Source organism: Bactrocera latifrons, unplaced genomic scaffold (assembly GCF_001853355.1).
Source record: "Bactrocera latifrons isolate USDA-ARS-PBARC rearing strain unplaced genomic scaffold, ASM185335v1 scaffold_267, whole genome shotgun sequence".
NCBI lineage: Eukaryota > Metazoa > Arthropoda > Insecta > Diptera > Tephritidae > Bactrocera > Bactrocera latifrons.
This window is the reverse complement of record NW_017536263.1, coordinates 10,043-34,824: the sequence shown is the minus strand read 5'-3', so window position 1 is coordinate 34,824 and position 24,782 is coordinate 10,043. Positions and strand designations below refer to the sequence as shown.

Sequence of the window (24,782 nt, the reverse complement as noted above, 5' to 3'; positions counted from 1 at the left end):
ATTTTTAACAAATAAATTAAATTCTTATATTTCTAATTTATATCCTTTAAATTTCATATTCATTAATGAAGTCTTCGATAACATTTACATACACACATGTAATTGTGTAACATAACGTAGTTAGATGTATAGAATGTACAATACATAAGCACAATTAGATTTATGTAGTCAAACTAAATAAAAATTAATGCAAATAGAAAAGCGCTAACACAATGAAGTCCATGAAAACGTTAAAAACGCGAAAATAATTTATACACACACACACACACACACGTAAAAGTACATACGACGTACATAAGTATTATATGTAAAAGTATAATAACAAAAAAGTATACACACATTCATATGTATGTATGTACATGTTAAAGAGAAGAAATAAGAAATAAAAAAAATTAATGATAATTAACAAAAACAAGAAGCGAGTTAAGATTTTTTTGAAAATAACGGCTAATAAAATTTAACTGACGCGAAGACTAAAATTTTTTGAAATTTTAAATATTTTCGTAATTGATTGAAAAATAGGTTTCTAGTATTTTAAGCGAAATTACGAAATAAAAACTGCAATTTCATATTTTTAAATGCAATGCACATACACACACGGGCACGCAGACACAGCTACTTATGTATGTCTGACAGTATTTATAAATTTCACGTGTTCCCTGAAAGTCTTCGAGCGAACGCAACTACAGCCGATTAGCAAAATAAACGCTCAGCATTTCCAACCCAACAAACAGCATATGAATATGGGCTTCAGATAAAGAAGAAGAAGAAGCAGAAGAGGAAGAAAAAGTGTAAACCATATAAGACGTGTTATAATACACACCAACATATGTAGCATAATTATTGCATGTACTGTGTATGTTTGTATGTAATAGCGAAAGCGTGTAGTATGTAGGCAAATTGAATAAAAAAAATGTTATAATAATAAAACAAAACAGCAACAAAAACAATGTGTTTCGCGTTTGCAAAATGCGCTGTTCTAGGCACATCTAGAAATATTGTAATTTGTATTGTAATTGCGTCGATGTCTTATTGTATGTTATTGTTGTAATGTCATGTAATGTAATGTAGTGTTGCGTTATGTTTCATAACACAACGTACTAACATAAATGAAAAGTACATGTAGCCTGATTAAGAAAAATAAAACTGAAATAAATAAATGGAAAAAATAATAATAAATGTACACACCCCGCAAAAAAGAGAAAACGAAAAATGTGTATTTACTTTTTATACCCATGCAACATGTTGCTACTGGGTGTAATAATTTTGTTCACCTAACGGTTGTATATGGCACCTAAAACTAATCGAGATAAGTTAGGGTTTTATATATAAATAAACGATCAAGATGACAAGACGAGTTGAAATCCGGGTGTCGGTTTGTCTATCCGTCCCTCCGTCCGTGCAAGCTGTAACTTGAGTAAAAATTGAGATATCTCGATGTAACTTGGTATGTGCGCTCCTTGGGAACCAACAGAACGAGTTCGGAACCACTGACACGCCCACAAAATGCCGGTAATGGAGAACGTAATATAACTTAGCTCTAAATTAAGATATAAAACTCTAATTTGGCACATGGGATTCTGGAAAAGTGGGTGTTGCCACGCCCACTAATAAGTTCAACATAACATATCTTCTAAACAACCAAATTCTTATGGAACAAATATCCTAAAAACTCCTACCGACAGTGTGAAATTTGATAAAATCGGATGATAACCCCGTTCACTTCACATATTTCGGTACTGTTACAAACTAAAATAAATACGACAGAGACATTAAACCGAGATGGTATGAAAGGTCTTTCTTTAATGGAGTTGGAATCAAAATTGGACACTGGCCGTGGTACCGCCCACTTTTAGCTGAAATCACATATCCCGAGTGACTTCAAYTAAATTTGGCACGTGACATTCACTTTATATTTTTATGTTACAGTGTGAAAATGGGCGAAATCGTATTTMAGCCACCCCTACTTCCCATATAACACAATTTTAAATTCAATTTGATTTTTTCATTTCCTAGTATTCCAAGTCAAGAATGAATTAATATATCAGGATAAAACTTTGCACGAATAGTGCATTGGAGGTTTGCCATCTTATTACTAAAATTTGAGTAAATCGAACCAAAACAGTTCAAGCTCCTAGGCACTGAATATGTGGTACCAGTGCTTATAGTTGATTTACCGAAAATATGGGTCAATGTGGGAGATAGTATAATTGAAATTCAAAGATTGGGTTGAATCGGGTTAATACTTSCCTTAGACCCTATACACCTAAGATTTTCGAGCTTCTGCGTGACTTTATACCGCATATATTGGTAAAACTGAGAGGGCGTGTTTTTCTTAAAGCMGTGCACTTTTGTGCTTAAAATGAATAAAACAAATCTTATACACTGAAGGTACTTCCCTGGTTTTAATCCTTGCAAGTGGCAAGAGTACAAAATTTTCGGTTATACCCGAACTTAGCTCTTCGTTACTTRTTATTTTCCACATTTTATGAATTTSTAGTCTGGAGGAGAGCGTTCGGAAAAAACACACTAGGTAAGCAGCTGGAGCGTGTTCAAAGAGCGACTCTCTTCGGCTTCTATGGTGCACTAAAGACAACCCCAAAAATAGAACTCAATGCCATTTAAACGWCTGCCTACCTAGGTGCTCGGTGGCGAAGGCTACTATTAGACTTAGGGAAGCTGCGTATATGAGGGACCCCGAGCACGGATGCACTGAAATTTTTCACCATTCAATTGCATTCCTTGCAATATAGATCACTGCATCACATAACTTTCTGGCGGTTTCTTTTTAGCACATGCACCTGCGAAGGATTTGTGGACAAGACTAAACCTTTGAAGAAAAGGTGAAGGGAGTTTTATCAAGGATGGATTCGAGTTAAGAAGGAGGATAGAAGAAAAAGCCTTCTGTAGTGGGAGCTCCTCCCTAGTTTTAGACTACCGAACCATTGTAGCGTCTTTCAGCGGAGATGGCTGTCATCAAAATAGCAGCAAATGGTATTGCTTCGAAGTACAGCTTCTTTCAGAAAGGTCTGCATTGACTCCGACCGGCTATGGTGTCTTTACCCCTGCTGACTGTGCGAAATTAGTTACCGGAAACTGCTGAGCCTTGTAAGCAGAGGACCCTCTCAATTTCATCCAATTGGAAGCGATGTCTTCTTGTCTTGTTGTCTTGTATTCTGTCGGACACCCTTTGTCAAAGCTATATGGAAGAAAGCGWKGTGGAAACATTAGGCCACTTCCTTCTCTATTGAGCGGCTTTTATCAGAGGCACACCTTTGGCGAACTTAACGTAATCCAAAAGGCGAATATCTGTGCAAGTGAGAATCATCGTTTTTGGATCAACCATACCACCTAACCTTACCTATGTATTTACTCAAAGAGGGTAARTAAGTGACAAAAGTATGGTAGTCACACTAATAGATATTTTCTTAGCAATAAAGTAGAGTGACAAAAAGTACAATATACATAATATTATATACATACATATATTCTGTCTTAGAACATAATGATGAAAAGAATAGAGAAAACTTTGAAAATACCATTGCCGATATGTCAAAATCGGATTGAAGTCGTAATTAAAATAARAACCTGACAGGTCCTATGATAATAAAAATATAGAAGAGAGAAGAGTAGTATTATGAACGACGGTCAATGCAGAACACATGAAAGCCAYTTGAAGCAGTCTTTTTCAATTAACAACAACAGTAATGCAATAATGAACGCCTACACATAGTATTATTATTATACGAACACACATACATATGTATTTGTACCTACATAGGTATACGAGCGTGGCCTACTGGAACAAACCTGTGCGCAGGCGCAAAAATCAAGTTCAGTTCCTACTTTTAGAAATATATACATATGTATGTATGCATGTACATATAATATGTATGTATCTGCAATAATAACATAACATAAGTGCACATATATACTGCTTTTATATAGCCTTTGGGAAGAAAAACTAAAAGTATTTTGCAGCAACTATGAATTCGCCAACTTTCGAGCTTAAATAAATGTACATAGCGATAAACTTTACTTGCGGCAACTTTTTCCCCTTCAGCTTTGTTGATTCTTCTTGCTTTATGCATTCACATTCCTGCAAAACCTATAAATCGACAAAATTGCCAGATATTGTACATTCATACCTACATGAGTATGCAGTTTCATATTTATATAGCTATATTTGTGTAATCAGTGTCTATATATGCCGCATGTTTATGTGTTGCTGCTACAATGGGTTATGTCTCCCTAATCGCTCATAAAAGCTCATGCGAAACACTCTGCTGAAGATTATGGCAAAAGTGGGCAACAAGAAGGAATAACAATAAGAACTAGAAAATCAAAATTGAAAATAATTAAAAGTAAGAGGAAGGCAGACCAATAAAAAGACAACCGAACACATGTATATTTTAATGCAGTTTACTTCCTTTTCAATTTACGAGGGTACGTCTCGGAAGAATGGTACAGCTGGTTCGCAAGCATAACAGATGAAAAAAGAAACAACTTTTACAGGTCTTCAGATCGGWCATTTTGAATGGCAGCTTGATTCTAAAGCGATCTGATCTGAACGATTTCGTAAATGTACCGCTCCTCTGAACAGTAATTCGTAGCAAACTTTGTGAAGATATCTCGTCAGAAAAAGGTTTTCGAGCAAATTGCTATAGTGGTCCGATATTGGCGGTTCTGACAAATTAGCAGCATATTGTGGAGAAAAGAAAGTGTGCAAAATTTCAGATCGATATCTCAAAAACTGATGGACTGACAGACGCATGGACGGCCAGACGGATTTGGATAAATCGTCTTAGCTCGTCCTTCTGATCATTTATAAATATATTTTATTGGATATTCGCCGTTTCCTTCTTAGTGTTACAAACTTTGTGGTGAACTTAATATACTCTGTTTAAAATATAAAAATTAATAAGTTCAAGAATTTGTCTTTGGGAAGAATATTGGTAAACATATTAACAAAGAAATTATGCGCAATCCACGAACTTCTAAAACTATCCCTCGTATTGTTTCGAGTACTGATCGCAAAACTTTAGTCTCTCTCTCTTTACTGGTCATTACAATTGTTCTTCATTCTGTTTTATAATACAAAATTGCTGACTTAGTCGCTGGAAGTCAGCTGCGTCTTCATTGCAACAATTAAATGCGGTTGTAATTTTCCATTTGGCTGCACTTGTGGAGTTGTTCGCCACTCTTGAGTAGTAAGCTGCATAGTGGTTTGTATGTAAAGTGAATGTCTTGATAGCTATCTGCATATATCTTCAAACGCTTAAGTCCATATGGGCATATGCATGTAATCTTTAGGGTAGCATAATGCATCTGGCAATGTTAAGTGCGATTGAATAGAACTTAAGAGAAAGTCAATTGTCTTGTTTTATAGTTATCCGATTCCTGCTTAATATGATAATCATAAATGTGATTTGCTAATTACATAAGAATTGTAAAGTCAAACAGATCTATTTTGGGAAACYGAAATAAATTGCCAATTTGATAATTTTTTTTACGCTTCAAACAATAATCCACGAAATTGCGACTTGACAACTCTTAACTGTTGTCAGTATAGATTTGAGGTTGCAAAGAAATGTTTCTGATTTGGAAATTGGAGAGTTTTTGTATTCCAGATAATTTTAAGCAGAAAAACTTTCCACAATACCAGGTACGTTTTTGAAAAGTCTCTTGGGGATCAGTTACAGATTCAAGAGAATCGGATATTGAAGTGCAGTAAATTTTGTAATATTATATTAGAAAGCGAAGCAAATGGCTCTGGTTGTGAAAGCGGAAAGGAAAAAGTACCGCCTGTCACCAAACAACCGTCGCATTCTCGACTTGGCTCCAACGTCACTGTTGACAGTCATAGCTTCGAAATAGATACTTTCGTCTATCGTGGAAACAGTTTTAACACCAAAAATAAGGCCAGCCTCGAAATTGAACGCAGATTAACTCTTGTCAACAGGTGCTCCCTCTCACTGAGTAAGCAAATGAGAAGTAAAGTCTTCTCTCGACGAACAGAGAGCAAACTCTATAAGTCACTCATCATCCCAGTCCTTCTGCAAAGGCATAGGCGATGGTAACAACTGATGAGGCGGCGTTACGAGTTTTCGAGAGAAAGGTTCTGTGGAAGATTTATGGTCCTTTTCGGAATGGTAATGGCGAATATCACATTCGATAGAACAATTATACAACGACATTGATATAGYTWATCGAATTAAGAGACARCGGCTAAGCTGGCTAGGTCAGTCTCAAAAAGTATTCGATGCAGTACCCACCGGGGGAAGCATAGGAAGAGGAAGACCAAGGCTTGGTATCTCGAATTGACGCCATATTGCTATAAGAAGAAAGGAGTGTCTACGCCATTAAAGAAGAAGAAGAAATTCTGTAAATGTAATTTTTTTCTTTATTGACTAAAAAATAACAACTTAGGTCTTGCAAAAATGTGAAGAACGACGAACTAAATTGTAAGTATAGCTACTAGATCTTTTGTACTGAAAATTTAATTGAATTCCACATCACTGTTCACAAAATAACGACTGAAATACTTGGACACTTTCCGAGTATAACCGTTTAATTGAGCAGRCAACTTGTAGATAAATTAACTTTGACAAATTGATTTGCAATAATCATTGTTCCGGCATATTTGTTGATGCCGCGCATGCTCACCAATRCTTGCATTGTCTCAACTAATTGAAGTCAAGTGATTTTGCCATGCAGAAGCTACAAGTTGCCTAATGGCTGATGCCCAACAATCAATAGCACAATGAAACTCTTAAAGCAGCCAAGCGAAATGCACAGAAAGCTCCAGCGTCAAGGGCCGCGCCTGCCTAAACTACATCAGCGTGYATTTGTGTGCGCTGGCGTCAGTGTGTGCGGCGGTGAATTGCCGCTATGGAATTTGTGGTGAATTAAGGCATTCGCTTGTCTCAAACATCATACAGAATTATGCACAATATTACTCGCGTCTCCGTAACTCTGTTTTGTGTCAACTCGTTCCCTTTAACTTATTTGAAACTTTGTTTATTTTCATTGTTTATGCTTGATTCGCAACTCACTAATTCAAAAAAATACATCATGTTTTTGTAGACGTATCGTCCATCCATCCCAGCGCTGTGTGGTAAGCTCACACTCACGCGATGCGAGTTGAACGTCGAGTCTGTGAGCAAGCAAAGTTGCTAAGTGTTTACTTGAAGCCAGTTCAGCTGGCAGTTGGCGCGGCTAGCTTTGKCGACCGGTGCAGTGACGCTGCCGCTTCAMTTACKTACAGAAGTATTTGTGTGTACGTGTGTGTATGGGTGCGGAGCGGGAGCTGCTCGTGGCCGCCGGCTCTGTTGTGGAGCGTTCGAGCTGTGTAAAATCGGTTAGAAAACTTTTCGCAAGCATTGCTCTCGACAGTCTTCGTACAAACTTCTAAGCAAACAGTAGAGTGTTTTTTTACAGTTTCACAGTTTCGCGTCGCGCTGCGCTGGTCAGCTACAACATAACGAATAACAACAAATGGCAGCAATAAAGCACAAAAAATAAATAAATAAATGATAAATGTGGCTAGATTCAAAGCAACAAAGTAACTACTTAATAAAACTCAGACAATAAATAAGAATTAATTTAAAAAAACTAAAAAAATATTGAAGAGCGGTAAAGGAACGGCGAAATATTTGAAAGGCACAAAGAAGACACTAGACAACAGTCAACAACGGTCATATATGTATGTATATGGTGAGTTACCTTATGCTTTTTTTTTCAAAATTCGCAATATTTACTTTAYTGTTGTTGTTGCGCGAATTATTATAATTTTCGGAATGTTTGCGTTCACGCTAAGTCGCGCGTTTGCCTCGCTTGTTTGTTGAAATCATCTGCAATTGTATAATTTTTGCGATTATTGGTGTTGTTGTGGCTTGCGAGTTGGAAAGTATAAATGAACTGTCTATAAGAAGTGTATGCAYACACATACATTCATATATGTATGTATCTATGCTTATCCACTAACTGCTTTCGAAAGTTGTTGGAATGCCATCACACCTCCTCAAACACCTTCGAATGCCGGCTACTTGACTGGAGGACACGTAACCGCTTTCAACGCGCATACACTCATATAGATTCAGACATTCATACAAACATTAACTGCCTGCCTTCGTACGTGGGCAGCATGTGATGGCGAAGGAGCGTGTTTTGCTCGCGTTTTTTTTTCACATTTTTAGTTGCAAATTAGTATTGTGTTTAGTGCTTGGCACTCGGCACTCGGCAGCGTCACAACAAAGCAGTAAAACCGCGAAGCTATCAGTGTTGTGAAAAAAAAAAAAATAGGCGCACACAGGCAATCCCCACGAATGCGGTCACGTCCTGTATGTAATGCCGGCAAGCGTTGCATTTATGTAAATACATTCCAATACAATATAGTTGAATATATTTATATGTCAGGTCCCTAAGCGTGCGTTCAAGTCAATAAACTCATCTAAGTAGTTATAAAACCGCACCTCAGTGTATATGCGATAGTTGTGGGAACGCTTTGGCCGCTAAAGGTGATGTCGAGGTCTTCCGACATGCCTCGCCAAATGAAAACAATACAAATTTAAGACTTTGACCACTAGGCGACGAGCCTCAAACCACACCTTACAGGACACGCAAGCACGTTTGTCAACGGATATGTGCATGTGTGTGTGTGTGTGTAAATGAGCAGGAAAAGAAACAGCAATAATCTGCATAAAATATTACAATCCAAAGCCTGCAGGGAATACCAGCGGCAGCAAAGCACTTTTCTGCAATTACGTCAACACTGCCGGGTCAATATGAAAAAGGAAGACGCAAAGCAACAGTGTGCAGTGAAAGGCTGACAMAACAAAATATAGAATAGAGAATAGGTATTAAGTCATGATGTGCCTGGAATTTTTTGTCTTTCTTGTTTCAATAACCGTCAAGATTATATAATAGTTAGTAAATTGATGTTTCAAGATTATCATCTGGTACCTCTACCCTCTGTAATAGATAAGTTTTCATATATAGACCCAAGGTTAAAAATAATCGTATTCAATTTCGTGAAATTTACTAAAAGAAGTGCAGAAAAATGTTGCCCTTTATATCTCCAAATAGCGTTGGTTCCAAATTTTCTTAACTTTTCATATTGTGCCTCAAAGTTTTGAGTTTTGCTTTATTAACAAGAACTATAATTAAAAAACTTACAAAATTATTCGTTATTTGGTTGAAAAAGGTGGCGCCGGTGCTAATAATAATAACAGTTTTTTCCACTCTACCTGACCAACATCTTTTAAATGGATGATATCCCGCCTTAACCGGTTGAAAGTTGGACATTCGCAAAGCCATTTCACTCTGTCGATTCTATTTTATGTACTCAGTTTATGAAGGTGGACACTTCTGGAAATGCCTGAAGCGGGTCACCAAGGAAACAATGGAGCATCTCTTGTGCATTTGTCCCGCATTGATAAGACTACGCTGTAAGCATYTGCGGTGCCCACAGTATGATACACTGGAGGAGGTATCGACAGTGAGGCCGCAGAATCTSTTAAAATTCGCGTCAAGCGCATGCATCCTAAATRTTGACAACTCCYCTTAGACTTAGCAAGTGAACTCCATATGGTATCGCCAARGACCAAACTGGTCTATGCGTGGGTGATTGGCCTACCAGATTAACCTATGAAGGTGGGATATTMGAGGTAGATGCCCCGTAATGAGCCTTACAATGTTTCTTCTAACTGAAAAATARATAATCTTGATATCATCATCACCATTAATGCTATTTCAAAGGGTTTTTGTGGGATACACACAGGACCTGAGGTGTTCCATTAGATATTATAACGATTAGTCAGTGTTTTTTAGATATGAAACTTAAACAAATAAAACAATTCTTATGTTAAAATTTCGGTATAAGTAGTGGAAATGAGTTGCACAGTTCAAACTCATAACATGTTTATTATCTAACGCAAAATGGAACGACACAATTCGATCTGTGCCCACTGTGCACACTTATAAATATTCATAAGCATTTGAAGACATTAATTTATTCACTTAATAAAAAACTAACCACATTTCTATCAGCATAATTTTTTATGTGAGTAACACTACAAAACCGAAAACTGGCAATAAAAGATTTATCATACGTTTTCGATTAATTGTTATTACTTTTTACTTCATCAATTTCTATTTAAGTTTTACTACGACGTTTTTGACGTGTAAATTATTCAAAAAAAAAAAATATATATATATATATATATATATAAAAATTAAACAAATAAAAATTAAAATATTTTTGCAAAACAGGAAAAAATATACAAATTTTCTTGTGAGTAAACAGATGTAAGTACATATTATACTTAAAAGTGCATATAATGAACATATTCAAGCGCGTAAGTTGGAGAATGGAAGAATATGTAATAAATGAAGGGCCTACGAGCAGTTTTTGTGCGTTATGGTGTGTTTGCTGTTGTTGTAGCTTTACCTAATTTTGGGCAAGTGACAGTGAATTATAAATTGAATTACAACTCTACGTACATACATACATATGTACATATGTAGCACCTCAGTTGAAATTGCAAGCAATTTTGGGTTTCTTGTGCGTGGGCGCCGTTCACGTAACTRCCACAACAACAACAATTAACAACTTAACGACTAATTCGGAAATTGTGCCATAAGCTGCCTTAACCGGAGCTTTTCGTTGTTTCCTCGCCCCTTTTTTGGCGAGAATTAATTTTGTCAATGCAATTTAATTAARCCTAATTGTTTTTTTTCTTATATTTGTTTGTATTGTTTTAATTTTCTTATAGAATTTCATGACCAACATATCGACTTGAAAACAGTTCTAAGCAAAGCGATTAGATGACATAAACCCAAACATAATTGYGACGAACAACGCTGAAGAAAATTGAATTAAGAAAAATTTATAAAATATTTATAAAAAAATTAAAGTGTGCGAAACCAAGATAACCTCGAGTTTAAGCTTTTAGCCGCCTTCTCGAAGAGTACCACTTTCAGAGCGCTGAAGGTGAAATATTGAACAAAAAAAGAAACAACGTAATAACAGTTATTACCAGCGACAGTGATAGTGAATTGGAAGAAGCATTGCAACACCCGAAAGCCTCAGCAACAACATTTAGTAAGCGATAGACAACAAATAAACGCTTCATAATTGCACGCAGATTGCTTGACAGCAGTGCAAAGAACCATAATAGTTTTGAAACAATAATAACAATAACAAGCGCTGTGCTCCAATCAGCGTGTCTGTTAAGACGCGTGAATCACTYGACGACACGTCACCAGTGCGCCTGCCACCGTCTGCCGCCAACAATTGATTGCGCTTGTGTTTAAATCATCGGCAGTCAAACAGCTGTGGGACGCTTGCGCTTGCGGCAAACAAGTTACACACGCCGCTGCCAACAAACGAGGCGATAGACGCGGCTGCTGCGAAATTAGCCAGCCCCCACGCTTCCTTTAAAGCGCTGACGAGACGCTGGCAACAGTTGGTGCTGCCTTCTGCACGCTCGCACCGCAACAACAACGTCTAATAATCAACAAAACAAAGCAAAAACAAAWATTTGAATAATAGAAAACAAGTATTAAATTGACAGCAGCACCGTCGGCAGCAATAACAAATTAGCATCGCCTCATTRTTTTGGTTTGTCGCCGTCGCCGTCGCTGTTGCCGTTGCCGTCGCGCAGTATCTTCGTTTTCGTCTTCGTAACCGCTGTTTTGTGTGCTTTTTTTTTTTGTTGGCCGGAGCAAATCATATTTGGCGATGGCGTCACAAGGTGTCGCAGCAGCCAACTCAAGGCTGGCTCAGATGCAGGTGAGTGTTCGCTGTTCTTATTACTGTCTTAGCATGCATACATACACACTTACATGCATGCATTTGCATAAATTAGTATATATTAATCTGGTTGCTAATGTACTTATAAGCCCTGAAAATTATGTAAAATCACTTTTGTTGATATAAACGCATTTAAATGAGCGACGAAAGCCGGGTCGTTAAAACTCGTACGTCTTACGAGGTGCGATGAGGCCCGCGAACAAAGTGAGAAAATAAATAGGTTCATATTCATATATTTATTAAGGGTATTAATTTCAAATAAAGCGACCGTTTGCGCAATATTTTTCACAGCGGTGGAATTCGGTGGAAGAAAAACTATTCGCAGTGCAAATATTGTTGAAGAAAATACTTATTATATGTAAAATGAAATATATGTTTCGTATAGGAAGACAAAAATATTGTTCTACAATTAGCTTTCACTTTTTATGTAAATTTCAAGATCGATAGGTAGCTAATAAGATATGAGTGTGTTTATTCACATGAATGGTATTTAATATCTACCTAAGAAGTTGAACAAAACAGTTTTTGTGTTATATAAACAAGTAAGAGATTACAATAAAACAAAAATAGGCAAAAAAGTTAATTCAAGTTTGATCTCAGTACTTTGTCAAACACGAMTTTGCCTATAAGCGACATCCTGTAACTCTCAAAGCAGGACTGCTAGGACTTTGAAATTTTGGTCGGTTCATATTAAGGTCGCGATTAAAACATACCTGTACTCAAATATTTTCTAGCATCGCTCATTTTATTTCGGGCATGAGAGRGTTAATATTACTATTTACTGAGGCCTAATGTGTTTCTGGATCCGTTTTAATTGGAACTCCTTAATTAACGAAAGATAAGCTTGTCTTGAACAATATTCTATGCGATTATTTTTTAAGAAGATGCCATGTGAAAGAAAATAAGGTTACCATAAAATATCTTGGTTTGATCGATCAGTTTATATGACAGCTATATCGTATAGTGGACTGATTTCGGTGGTTTTCACACATTAGGAGCTATTTGGGGGAAAAGGATCAATATCGTAAAAACTAAGCGACTAGTTAGCATGTATACAAATAGACGAACAGTCTTTACTGGGTATCCGGCCTTCACAAAGACACAATAATGGACATATGTACATAAAAGGGACTGCTGATACTTTGAACTATTACATAATATTCAAGCTAACCTAAACACATATATAAGACAGTTAATTCTGGATCTATAAGGTAAGATGGAATGCATATGAAGGTCATTATAAATCTTATGTTAGCATACAGAATCATTTTTCTATGGTTACTCAAAAWTCCCGCTTTACTTCGTAACTTCTTTGTCTGCTATTTTCTGAACAAAATTAGGTTATCAYGCCATACCTAGACCTATTGGTCCTTAGTAATGCCATAAGGAGATTCAGCTTATTTTGAGTTTACAGCCCAGATGGGGCCCCTCCGGCCTTTTTTTGTTTACTTGCCTGAAAGGCCGATAAAAGACAGCATTTTGAGACGACAGAGGGGATTCAAGCAGCATGCACSTCGGCTCTCAAGGCTATTAAGGAGAATACCTTCCGTGACGCCTTCAATGGTGGAAAATCGCGCAGTTTCGATGCAGAAGGAGCCTTTTGAAAGTTTTTAAAGAGTTGTAACGATTGGTTAAATTTTCCGGTTCGCATGTGATGCCAGTAGGTTGTGACCTCTCACGATGCCAACAGCCGTCCGACAGTCTCTGCGAGACCGTGTGAGTAAGAAGCAAGCTAGTTTTCAAAATTAGCTTTTGCACATAATCTTGACGACCCTGCATGTCTTTAAGACATTCCATTTCACCCTGATTCGTTTGTCAGCACTTTCGCAGATTTTTAGCGACTTCAGTACTTGCCGTAYTTCTTCGGTAGCCAGACAGATGGCATTTTTGGCAATCTCATCAGCTATTTYGTTTCCCAGAATTATTTTGTGGCCTGRAACCTATTATTTATGCAGCCGCTACATCTATTGCTGCCTGCTTTCAAGGACATTCTCTGACCTAATGCGCTGTGAGGTTATTACTTTAATTGCCGACTGGCTATCCAAACATATATTTACCTTTTGAACAAGCATATTTAAGATTTTTATATATTATCATCCAGGTTTATTTGATTTATATCAGTTCTTTGTTCACTCTCTAACAATTGGTCAATCAACAGTTGACATACGACTCGGAATATACTTTGCTGTTTTAGTTCTCCAAATTATAGGTCGGACCTTTTTTATTTTTATTTTCATTTTTCTCCAATCAGCGTTACGAGTTGACTGGACTTAACTACGTCCGTCTGCCTATATGTATATATATGAACGAGTCCCTCAGTTTCTTTGGAGATATCAATCTGAAATTTTGAAGACGAACTTTTCTCTGCAAGAACCTGCTCCACCATAGCATATAGCGTTCATGCAAACTGAAYGGTCGGAATCAAGTGCTTGTATGGAAAACCTTCTCATTTGACGAGATATCTTCACCTAATATGACATGGACTATTGTTTAAGGGAATGTCGTAAGCTCCGAATAAATTATTCTTATCGGACAACTATAGCATAGATGTAGCTGCCATGCAAATTAACAGACCGTTTCTTTAATAAATATCTTGTATTTTTAGAATATTCTTACAGCAAATACAATAAACATACATATATACAACATATATAGTATATACAATTGAATTGATTTTGAGGTTATTAACCAACTATTTCCACTTTTGTTTCGCTGATTCAGCTGAAAATAAGCGGCGCTCATTCAGTGGGTGTTCGATAGAAACGATRCCTATATACATACATATGTATATACATTTTGTGTATATTTTCTATATGGGAATTTTAGCATTCGCTTAGATTTATGCATTTGCCACTTTGTTTGCTTTGACAATTATTAAGCTATCTTTAGAGTTATTACCTAATTTGATTTGTTTTGCARTTTATCGCAGCTTAGTTGGGCGGCGCACACTTGTCTATGTACTTGCACTTCTATATACATATATGTATGTACTTATGTGTGTACATATATATACATACATATATATGTTTATAGGAGCACTATTTGCGCTATTCAAAATTTCAACTTAAAGCTGTTAAGCTCTGAAATCGTTGTTGTTGTTGTCTAGTTGCTCACTTTATGAGTTCATTGTGGCGATGAATCACGGTCGCATTTAATTAATTTTATTCCTTTTTCGGAAAGTCTCGTTAGACCTACACAGATTTGCAACAGCTGATGACAAGATACACATACATACATATTTATATAYTTACCTAGRCAGTGCTGCTAGTGGTAAGATAACATGCTGTCTGTGAGGTTTTCCTTAAATGGGCAAAGGTAGTTTATATGCATACGCACACATATGTTTAACTGTGGCAGATTAAGTTATAACCGTCACATGTATGTATGTATTTGCGGATATGAGCCACAGACAACCTTGCACGGTGTGCAAAACACTTGTAGGTGTGCAGCAGTGCCGCTTATTAATWAGTTGCGCAACTCAAATAGAAGTTGAGGGTAAAATACACCAATTGRGTCAAATGAAGTTCGAAGTTTGATCACTGTCTTCGAAATCTTTAACCCAATTAGTATTGTGATTATGGTACACTTTTGTTAATAATTACTTATACATAAATTAAAATGAATTTACCCGTTGAGGAACCTTTAACACAGCTATTTAGTCTTTTAGAGAGAGCTTGAAGTTATAGGTGCTTACAAGTGATATAAGCTTGAAYTAAGGATTTCCAGCCAACTTTGTTTCAGTCATGAATGCTGGAGATCTGATTGTAAATTCGTTAACAGTCAGTCGTTTTTCCTTTTCGTTGTTTGGCGCCAACTACAGATTCCAAGTGTAGCCAGGTACTTTTAAAACTGGTCCTTCAACRGCGTGTACGTCTTCCTCCCCTCTGCTTCCCCCGGCGGGTACTGCGTCGAATACTCTCAGGGTTGGAGTGTCTTCATTCGTTTGGACGACAAAACCCAGCCAGCGTAGCCGCTGTCTCTTAATTCGCTGAACTATGTCAATGTCGTCGTATATCTCGAATAGCACCTGTTGGCAAGTGTTATTCTGTGTTCGATTTTCAGGCTGACATTGTTGTTGATGTTAAGGCTCTTTCCAAGATAGACAAAGAGAAATCTGTTATTTTTCGAAYAGACAGAAAACTAATATCTCGCGTTGATAGGGTCCACCAATAAGAACGAGGTGAGATTAAAATATTATGTTTTTGTTATGCAGATAATGCCATTTATAATTTGAACGAAACGTCGGACAAATGACTACCACGGCCATACTGCAATATGCACCAAACGGTAAATTTTTGGGATCCCGTTTCTTCCTGAACTACACGAAMATTTCACACCTCCGCATTATGACAATTTCGTGTTTTGCCGAAGCCATCATCTGAGAGGATAATTTTTTGAAGAACGTGATTTTGTGTATTTTTTAGATTGCGTGAAGTAGCGATAATCAATCGATAAACAATTTCCAAGCGTAAAATCCGAGTGAAACGTGACATAACTAAATGAAAAACTTTACTGAACTCACGGACAAAATCTGATACAGTTCCGTGAGCAAATATGGTCGCAACGAGCTGTCGAAATAACGGTGCTGTTGTAACGGTTATCTAGTCCAAATTTGGAAGGAGACGTATTGTTTTAACGGGGTCGGTTTATAGAAAAAGGGGATGTGCAGGGTTAGCTGGGCATTCAAAACAGTTGGTTAGTGTCATGCTGGACCTGTGCTGGATATGTCGGGGTCGATTCCGGATTAGTAGCAGTTTAACCTGCTGCAGTATCCAGAACGAAGCTGTGCAAGGGTCACTGTCGATTCTCGCAGCAATCAAACGTCGTTTGGATCCGTAAATTAAAATAACATGTCTTTTAATAAACGCTGTATAAATGCGATCGTTATGTCATTGTAACCTTTATAAAAACATCGATAAATTTTTAAAGCAATGCAGCAGGTTAAAACTGGATCCCTTCCGATGACGTAAAGCGTGAATTGTTGTGGTCGAATCGCGGTAAGCAAACGGTGACCAAGCCAGAAYGTACAATTGGGAAGGTTTTGCTAGTTGGTCACACATATCGATAATGATTCGCCGGGAGCTCCGAGAGTTTGCAAGTGATGTTCTTATGCATCCTTTATGCAGCAAAAATAATGCATTTATTTTTACTAAGCCTTAAATCTCTCATTAGAGCAGAAGCAAGCCCTCATTATCGGAGATCAGGTTATTTACTTTGAACTTAGCCAAAACACCGCCGTATTCGATAAATTAAACATTACGAATGTACTTAAAGACACATTATCAATTCATTGGTAAATAAAACGCTACTTCAATGAACCAGCGTGTTAACTGAAATGTCAATTACTTACAATATACTCGTATATTAGGCATATTAAATAGATATTATTCAAGGTCAAGTTCTTATTAAAAATGAATGGCTTATTGACGTTATAAATATCTGTACGCATCAGTGTCAGACATCCAAATTCAATCTAATTGTTACATGTTGTGAATGGCAATGACATTACTAAAACAAAACAAAAAAAAAAAACGTCCAATAATAAAAATTTCCCTTTCCTCTACACGGGAAACCCAACTCCGTTACGAACTTGTGGGCATACACGAGCATTTGGTCAACAAGAGTCCAATTAGGCGCAGCGTCACAAATAATTACGGTTAGGAGTGGTCCTGTAGGAAACTATTTGCACTGAAATAAGATTAAGACAAGTAAGGGTATAAGTAAGGGTATAGTCAGTTTTTTGTTCCACATTTGATAGTTGAAATGATTCGATTAGCCGAAGAGAATTTAAATTTTGAATGAAATAATAAAAAATTTTACGCCAGATTGTGGAAAATATTGTACGAACAAAAGAGCACAGACTTTTTAATTATTATTATAAAATAACAAATAATAATGTAAAACATACAATAGTTAATGGGCGTGKCACCGTCCACTTTTTCGAAATCCCATATCTCCGGACCCGATGGACCGACCAAATTTAATACGTGATATTCCTGTCATTTTTATATTACAATGCGAAATCGAACTACAGCCACGCCTACTTCCCATATAACCTAATTTTAAATTCCATGAAGCAATTAATATAATGTGATAAAACTTTGCACGTGTGAAATATATGTAGACTTGAAATTTCGAAAGAACACTTGATAATAGTATAATTTTTTCAAAAATGGTTTGAATTTGGTCAAGACTTCCCTTAGCTCTCATATACCTAATATAAAGATTTTCGAACTTCCCGSTGACCATCGGCCGATATGTGAGTTATCTTAATAAAATTGAGAGAACGCGCTTTTCTTGTAACGGTGCATATTTCTGATTAGWATGWATAAAATCGGATGAAAACGCGCCTTAGACCCCATATAACTAACAGGCCTTATGTACCTGAAGGTATTTCCCTGGCTTTAATTCTCGCAAGTTGGAAGAGTATRAAATATTCGGTTATACCCGAACTTAGCCCTTCCTTACTTGTTGATAACATTTTCGACTATAGGCRAATTCTGAAGTGTAAATTTTTTCACAAAAAAATTACTTCTTTTGAAAAGAGTAATTTTTTCAAAAATCAAAGTTTTGATTAGTGCTTCAACCAAACCTCAATTCATTTATTGTAATAGTAAAAGTGAAATAAAATGTTTTTCTCCAAACTCCACAGATAAATAATCATTGACACAGTAGGAATAAAAAATATTCAGCATAAGTTTTGACAAGCTTTGTTAGCGAAAATATTTCCACAAGGCTTTCGAAGACCTTTGTTCTTCAAATTTTTACTCACTTAAAGAATTTAAAACTTATTCCACAATCGATTTGCAAAAATTGAATTTTTTAATTAAATTAAGTTTCTATTTTAGGATTTTATAGAAAAATAAACAGACAACAAATCAAACAACGAATTGCCATTCATTCTAAACAGCACGTTTGATTGCAGTTGAATATACATATGCACTTGTATTTTAGTATGTGTGTGTGTGTGTGTGTGTGGTATGCGCACAGTGACAACGTGGGACTCATTAGAGTGGGCCATATACAACGCCCAACCATGACAACGTACATATCTACCATAAATATTAGTGCATATACATACATGTGTGTATATTTTCAATTGACATCGCTGGCCGGAACAAGTACATGTTAAGTATGCACAAGCACAATACATTCGCTTAAGTAGGTGCATATGTAGGGATAAGTGTCGTGCTTTTGTGTTTAGATTTCCAATTTTCATACGCTAAATAGCTTCCTTCAAAGCGTCACAAAGCCTTTTATCGATTGGCAGAAGGTCGAGGTACTACGTGCACATACACGCACATGCATGCACACACACACTTAAGTGCTTTTAAGAATGTACATCAATTGATTGTGGCGGGCTACTGTTCGATTCCTTGAAGGCCACAACTGCTTTGAGGAGCACTCGTATGGATAATTTTGTGCTCCAGCAAACGAAGAAAATTTATTTACAAAGAGGCAAATACAAAAAATAAAATAAATAAAAGCTTGATTCGCTTACCGTTAATTGTCTTAAACATACTCAAGTGCTGTTRTCATTGTTGTTGTTATTGTATTGATGCCTGTTTTGGTGTGGCATGAGTGAGTGGTGTTAGTATCGGCAAAACGGAACCGCAGAGCTTGACAATTTCGCTGGTGCGTTTCCTTTGCGCGCTCAAGGAACACAAGTTCGGCGGTAATGTAAGTACTTAGCCATGCATGCCAGCATGTGTGTGTGCGTTTGTGTGACACGTGTAATGTATGCATTGCCTGATTTGCTTTTTTTACTTTGATTGTTATTTTTACACATTTTGTTGTTGTTAATTACTATACTCGTATATAATGTTTCTACGAAGGATGACCGCCACAGAGGGTGGGTGGGGTGTGAAACGGCTTGTTGCTGACCAAATAACGTGTGAGTAATGAGTTTAGTGGCATAAATGTTTTCGCTTTTTCATTTGACAGTGAGAGACAGTAATTCACTCCGTTGTCCACATGTTTTAGTGTTGTTTTGTCCATCAGCGGAAGGACATGGTACTCATGCAAAGCGGCAGTTCCATTCAAACGCGCACAGYTCTAGTATATTATATAGAAGTAGAGTGTAGACGAGTATTTGGTACAATAAACATTTGCTTTACTTGCTGTAAAGCTGGAGGAGTGTCTGTTGTAATAATCACAATATGACGATGATGAGTCCAAATGATGAGCTGTTACACGATCAAATCATACCACCGGTCAAGTTGAGCGAATCATGGGCGGGACGTAGATTAGTTGAGGCGCTTAGCCATTTGCCACCTGCCGACTTGAACTCAACGTTCGATGTGAGTTTCRCCAAAATCGATTAGGGTGTTCTCTCTGCACAATTTTAATGTCGTTTAATATGAAAAAACCAACTACGTTTATAGAATTGTTGAACAATTTCAATATATTTTTGTTTAATTGGAAAATTGTCAATTTTGTTTTGACTTTATATTTTTGCAGATGCGTTTTCAACAGAAACAGCAACAGGAGCGTGAACAACGACGGCTGGAGATGACTGATGGTGAGGGCGCCAGCAACTTGGAGGAGGTTGTAGACACCAAACGCATCACGAATGGCAAGGTAAGYAAATATAACGATCTRATATGAATGAATCTTAAATGAAATTTGTCCGGYGTTGCTCACTTATTTACTGTGTYCGTCGCAGGTGCGCCAAATGTTCGACGAACGACGTCGCGGCGCTGGCATTGATCGCGCGAATCCACTAAAGCCAATCACCTCAACGGCAAAAGGCACGTCGCCTGTTATGCGTCAAACCGGTGGCGCTGTACACAATCTACACCAAACGAAAAATGGCAATACAACGTCGGTTCGCATGCGTGCTTCGACCAATGCATCCACTGGTGCAACGCACGTGCGAAATCCACCGAAACGACTACAGAACGGCAATACCGATTCGCTGACAAAGGAAATGTCTTCACTTAGTTTGGGCTTGCACTCGCCCGATGACCGCAACAACAACAACGATATATTGGGACGCGCGAAATCGTCAAACAGTCTAAAATTAAATCCCGTTSTGACCAAGAAAACACCATCGCCAGTGACGCAGATACAGGTGGCTAAGCGTCCAGCAAATACTACGCCGACGGCTGCGACACGTGTTACACCAACGCCTAAGACCAGCTCTGCGACCAAAACTATCAAACGTACTGCAGTAGTTTCATTGAAGGTAGGCAACATTTATTTTTGTATTTTTGAAGCTGCTCATGCATCCGCTTTGAATTTTRAAATGACAATTATCGGTATTTCATTAATTATTTTCAAAAAATTCTCCGTTATAAATATACTTTTTTTGACTGACTTTTAGACACCGCCACGAAGAACATCGGGAAATATGGCTTCTAATGTAAGCTTTGCAGATAAATGGCTTCATGCTTTCAATTTGCCAACTGAGCATTTGTTTTTCTCTTCTACAGACCAACAGAATGCCGCCCAACGCTGATGTGGACTCAGGAAATATGGGCGTCTGCCGCTACTGTAATCGCCATTTCAATACGGAGAGAATTGCCAAGCATGAGATTGTATGCGAGAAAATGGCACATACTAAGCGCAAAATTTTCGATGCGGCGCGACATCGTTTACGTGGCACTGAYGCCGAAAAGTATCTCAAGAAAGCACAAACTCGAAGTAGCACCAAATCCGCATAYTCCAGTGCTGCTGCTGCTAGCGGCATGACGGCTGGTTTGAAGAAGAATAATTGGCGMAAGAAACACGAAGAATTCATTCAAGCCATACGCGCAGCCAAGCAGGTGCAGGCGCATTTGGCRCGCGGCGGCAAGTTGAGTGATTTGCCACCACCTCCACCTTCGGAGAATCCTGACTACATACAGTGTCCCCATTGCATGCGTCGTTTCAATGAATCTGCGGCAGAGCGACACATTCCGCGCTGCGCCACAATGCTACACAATAAGCCCAAACCGGGTCAGGCGCCGAGAAAAAGATAGATGGTGTGCGCCAAAACAATCATAATTAAAAACAGTTTTATGTAGAGACAAATACACCCCCACACACAYGCACATTTAATCTCATAAACTAACAACGTCGACTGGAAAGTTGATTAATTGCCTCCGGGTGCTATGAAGACTAGAGGCCAATTGTCTGCGTGGACCGCCAAGAGTTTAGATGACGACTTAATGTTAATGTAAACAGCGGTATGCATACACACCCTGTACATGTGATAAATTATTATTGTAAACTTGACTTTTGGAAAATTATTAAAATATAAACTAAATCAAAACCCGAGTTCTGAAGTTAACCTCAATGCTCCACACTTAATCTGATAGTAACTCCACTTTATCCTCTTTGGCCGTAAGACGGTCAATAAGCGCCTTTACTGCTTTGGCCGCCGCATTTATTTCCAAACCCTCAAGCATGTAGGCCCAGTTATCGAGACTGGCATCATCGTCATCTGCAAACCAATTGCTTAGCATAGCAATGCAGCCACCATCGCGATCGGGATGCTCAGTCTCAAAGTAGAGTAGTTCGTCGGTGGTGTAGCCCAATTTTTTTCCCAACTTCTTCCAGTCATCACCAATGAGCGGTGCGATTTCTTCTATTTGTTCCGCGGTTGCCGTCATCGGTTTGGTGTGCGCATTACGATCATCATCGGCTTTGTCCAAGTCACCTTGTACATCTTCTTCGGTGAGCATGGCATCTCCGTCCCCATCGCCGTCTCCGTCATTTTCGCCTTCGCCAACGCCATCCGCATCTGGTTCACCCTCGGTTTCTTGATTGTTAGACCCTTGATCACTATTGTTTTCGGTTGCATTAGGAGATTCAGTTGATGAATTGCCACCCATTAACGATGTGCTGTTTGCATTCAAAGATGCTTTGGCATTATCTATACGATCTTTAGCTAAGCGGCGGCGTACGCCCTCCAGATAGTCTGCTATTTTGTATGATGGTGAATTTAAGAATGTGAAAAAGTGTGGCGACTGTCGCGCGAGTAAACGTAAGGCTCGCCATTCAAATGACGGATCGTTCTTTTCGTGCGGATTCTCCAGGAATGTTTCAACTTGTGGCAGAAAATTGCGCTCTTCGCTCTTGCAGGCCTGCAGATTATCGGGCGAATAATTCCAAAGCCGTGTTAGCACATCACTAGAAATAATTATTAAAAAAAAAAAAATGGATTTTACATTATTATTTTACGATGTGATATACTCACTTGCCCAAGAAAAATTTTCCACTACGATGCGCATCGCGCAAACTGTCACCCAGCGTGCGTTTTGGACGTTTCGGAGCCGGAGGTTTAGCATCGGCACTTGCCGCATCTTTGTTTGTGCTACTTTCCGGTTCGGTGTCATCGGGTTTGCGGAACTCTTTACAACCATCATTCTTCCAGTTGTTCCACATTTCTTCTCTCGTCAACATATGTTGCACCGTGCGCGCAAAACGTTTGCCATTTGGTGGGGTCTCCTCGAGTAATTTATATACTTTTCCTTCGGTCTCTTTAATAAAATCCGTTTGTGCAGTGGTAAGTGTGTTCGATTCACTGAAAAAAAATTCACAGTGAAAATTAATTTCCAACTAAATTTTTAAACCGCGTTTTCCACTTACGTCTTAAACTTAACGGTTAGCTGCAGATATTGAAAAAGTATCAGGAACTGCACCAGCACCGAACGACGAAAATTAGAGTCGGACAATTGTAAAGTAAGTAACTTGGGATTTGTCAGAAACTTTGCGAAAAAGTGATCGGACTGGCGAACTATGTGGTCTGTTTGGCTCGATTTTTGATCATCTGCTTCAGCTGTCATATCAGCAACCAGCTCCATTTTCATATTTTCCAGGTAATCGGCAGCTGTAAGCGCACTTTCACTTTTTTCTGCTGCACTACTGAGGCGAGGTTCCTCCAACTTAAAACTATCAAAAGCCTCCAGTACGGTACCAGCGTGCTGAATGAAGAAATATAAACTTTAAACAATTTAAACAGAAGAGGAAAATTTTATTTACTTACAGCTTGAAACATTTTCCATTGTGCTTTGCTATAGCATTGGTTTGGATTGCGGAAAAAGTCTTGTAATGACCAAAATTTACAATACAGATTGTAATCGATTTTAATGGGAATATCTTCCACGGTATCTTCCAAACAGTCGTCCAGATCTTTACCGTCAACACCATATTCGGTAACATTATCTAAATTGAATTCCGATACTATGTTCAATCCCGAACGCTCAGAGAATGGAAAGAATTTGGATAGAAACAGCAAAATGCGTCCGCAGAATACGGTGTTCTGTGCTCGCGATAAACGACGTAAAAGGTCGTTGCACATTCGCAAGATGTTATTTTTGCACGATGAGAAAAAAATGTCCTCCTTCCATACCTCAACCATTTCTTCGACAAAACTAAATATTTGTTCACATTTATCTAACGTCACCGCATCGAAAATGTCGCCCAACAACACAACGGGTATGGTTACTGAAACTATTTCTGCACGTACTGCTTCAACGGATAAACGTACAAGTGCGCCCACCTGCTCCACGTTATCACTTAGTCGGAAGAGTAGCATTTCACGAAAGGCTTGATCCATTGGCGACTTTTTATCATGATCGGTATTGGCGCCGAAGGACTCATAGGATGCGCGCAGAATTTGTGCATCTTGTTTCTGGAACGCTGCGTTTAGCGCTTTCTAAGGGAATAAGAGAATTTGTTATTTGTTAGTACAAAATAAATGTTTATATGTTTCATTAAATTTACTGTGAATTCTGTATGCAGGCCGATAAATCCTAGCGGCCGATGTTGAGCTCCGGCCGTATTCGTCATTTTTAAGTTTATTCGATCGCTAAATTTAATAAAAATTACTTTTTCGCACAGATAAATATATTCTAYCGCAAAACTGCCGGATTTATTTGTAATGTTGCTTCAGAACTGGAACGCTATGGTATTTTCGAAGCACAGTGGTAATAAACGATAAAAATGTTGGGAAAATTATATTGCAATTAAAGCAGGTAAA

General features: G+C 37.9%; 2 protein-coding genes across 4 annotated transcripts; one reads left to right on the top strand and one right to left on the bottom strand.

The window, feature by feature from the left end:
- Positions 1–7,377: 7,377 nt before the first annotated feature.
- LOC108969842 (zinc finger C2HC domain-containing protein 1C) lies at positions 7,378–22,075 on the top strand. 3 transcript variants are annotated; one of them, XM_018934821.1, is made up of 6 exons: positions 7,378–7,705; positions 10,776–11,794; positions 20,276–20,395; positions 20,481–21,002; positions 21,141–21,179; positions 21,250–22,075. In XM_018934821.1, exons 2-6 carry the CDS (start codon positions 11,744–11,746, stop codon positions 21,775–21,777), a joined length of 1,260 nt encoding a protein of 419 aa, XP_018790366.1. In that variant the 5' UTR covers positions 7,378–7,705; positions 10,776–11,743; the 3' UTR covers positions 21,778–22,075. The 3 variants fall into 3 exon arrangements, with proteins under 3 accessions (XP_018790366.1, XP_018790364.1, XP_018790365.1); XM_018934819.1 differs by having other exon boundaries at positions 7,378–7,716; XM_018934820.1 differs by lacking the exon at positions 7,378–7,705 and adding an exon at positions 10,272–10,308.
- On the bottom strand, positions 21,964–24,740 carry LOC108969841 (THO complex subunit 1). The gene is made up of 5 exons (XM_018934816.1): positions 24,527–24,740; positions 23,787–24,458; positions 23,390–23,724; positions 22,998–23,324; positions 21,964–22,930 (listed from the first exon to the last, which is right to left on the bottom strand). Exons 1-5 carry the CDS (start codon positions 24,590–24,592, stop codon positions 22,105–22,107), a joined length of 2,226 nt encoding a protein of 741 aa, XP_018790361.1. The 5' UTR covers positions 24,593–24,740; the 3' UTR covers positions 21,964–22,104.
- Between the last annotated feature and the right edge of the window lie 42 nt (positions 24,741–24,782).

Coding starts and splice junctions, on each gene's coding strand:
- LOC108969841 (XM_018934816.1), bottom strand. CDS start 24,592: ATGACGAATACGGCCGGAGCTCAACATCGGCCGCTAGGATTTATCGGC. Junction 24,459..24,526: donor GCCTGCATACAGAATTCACA/GTAAATTTAATG, acceptor TTATTCCCTTAG/AAAGCGCTAAACGCAGCGTT. Junction 22,931..22,997: donor GGAAAATTTTTCTTGGGCAA/GTGAGTATATCA, acceptor AATTATTTCTAG/TGATGTGCTAACACGGCTTT.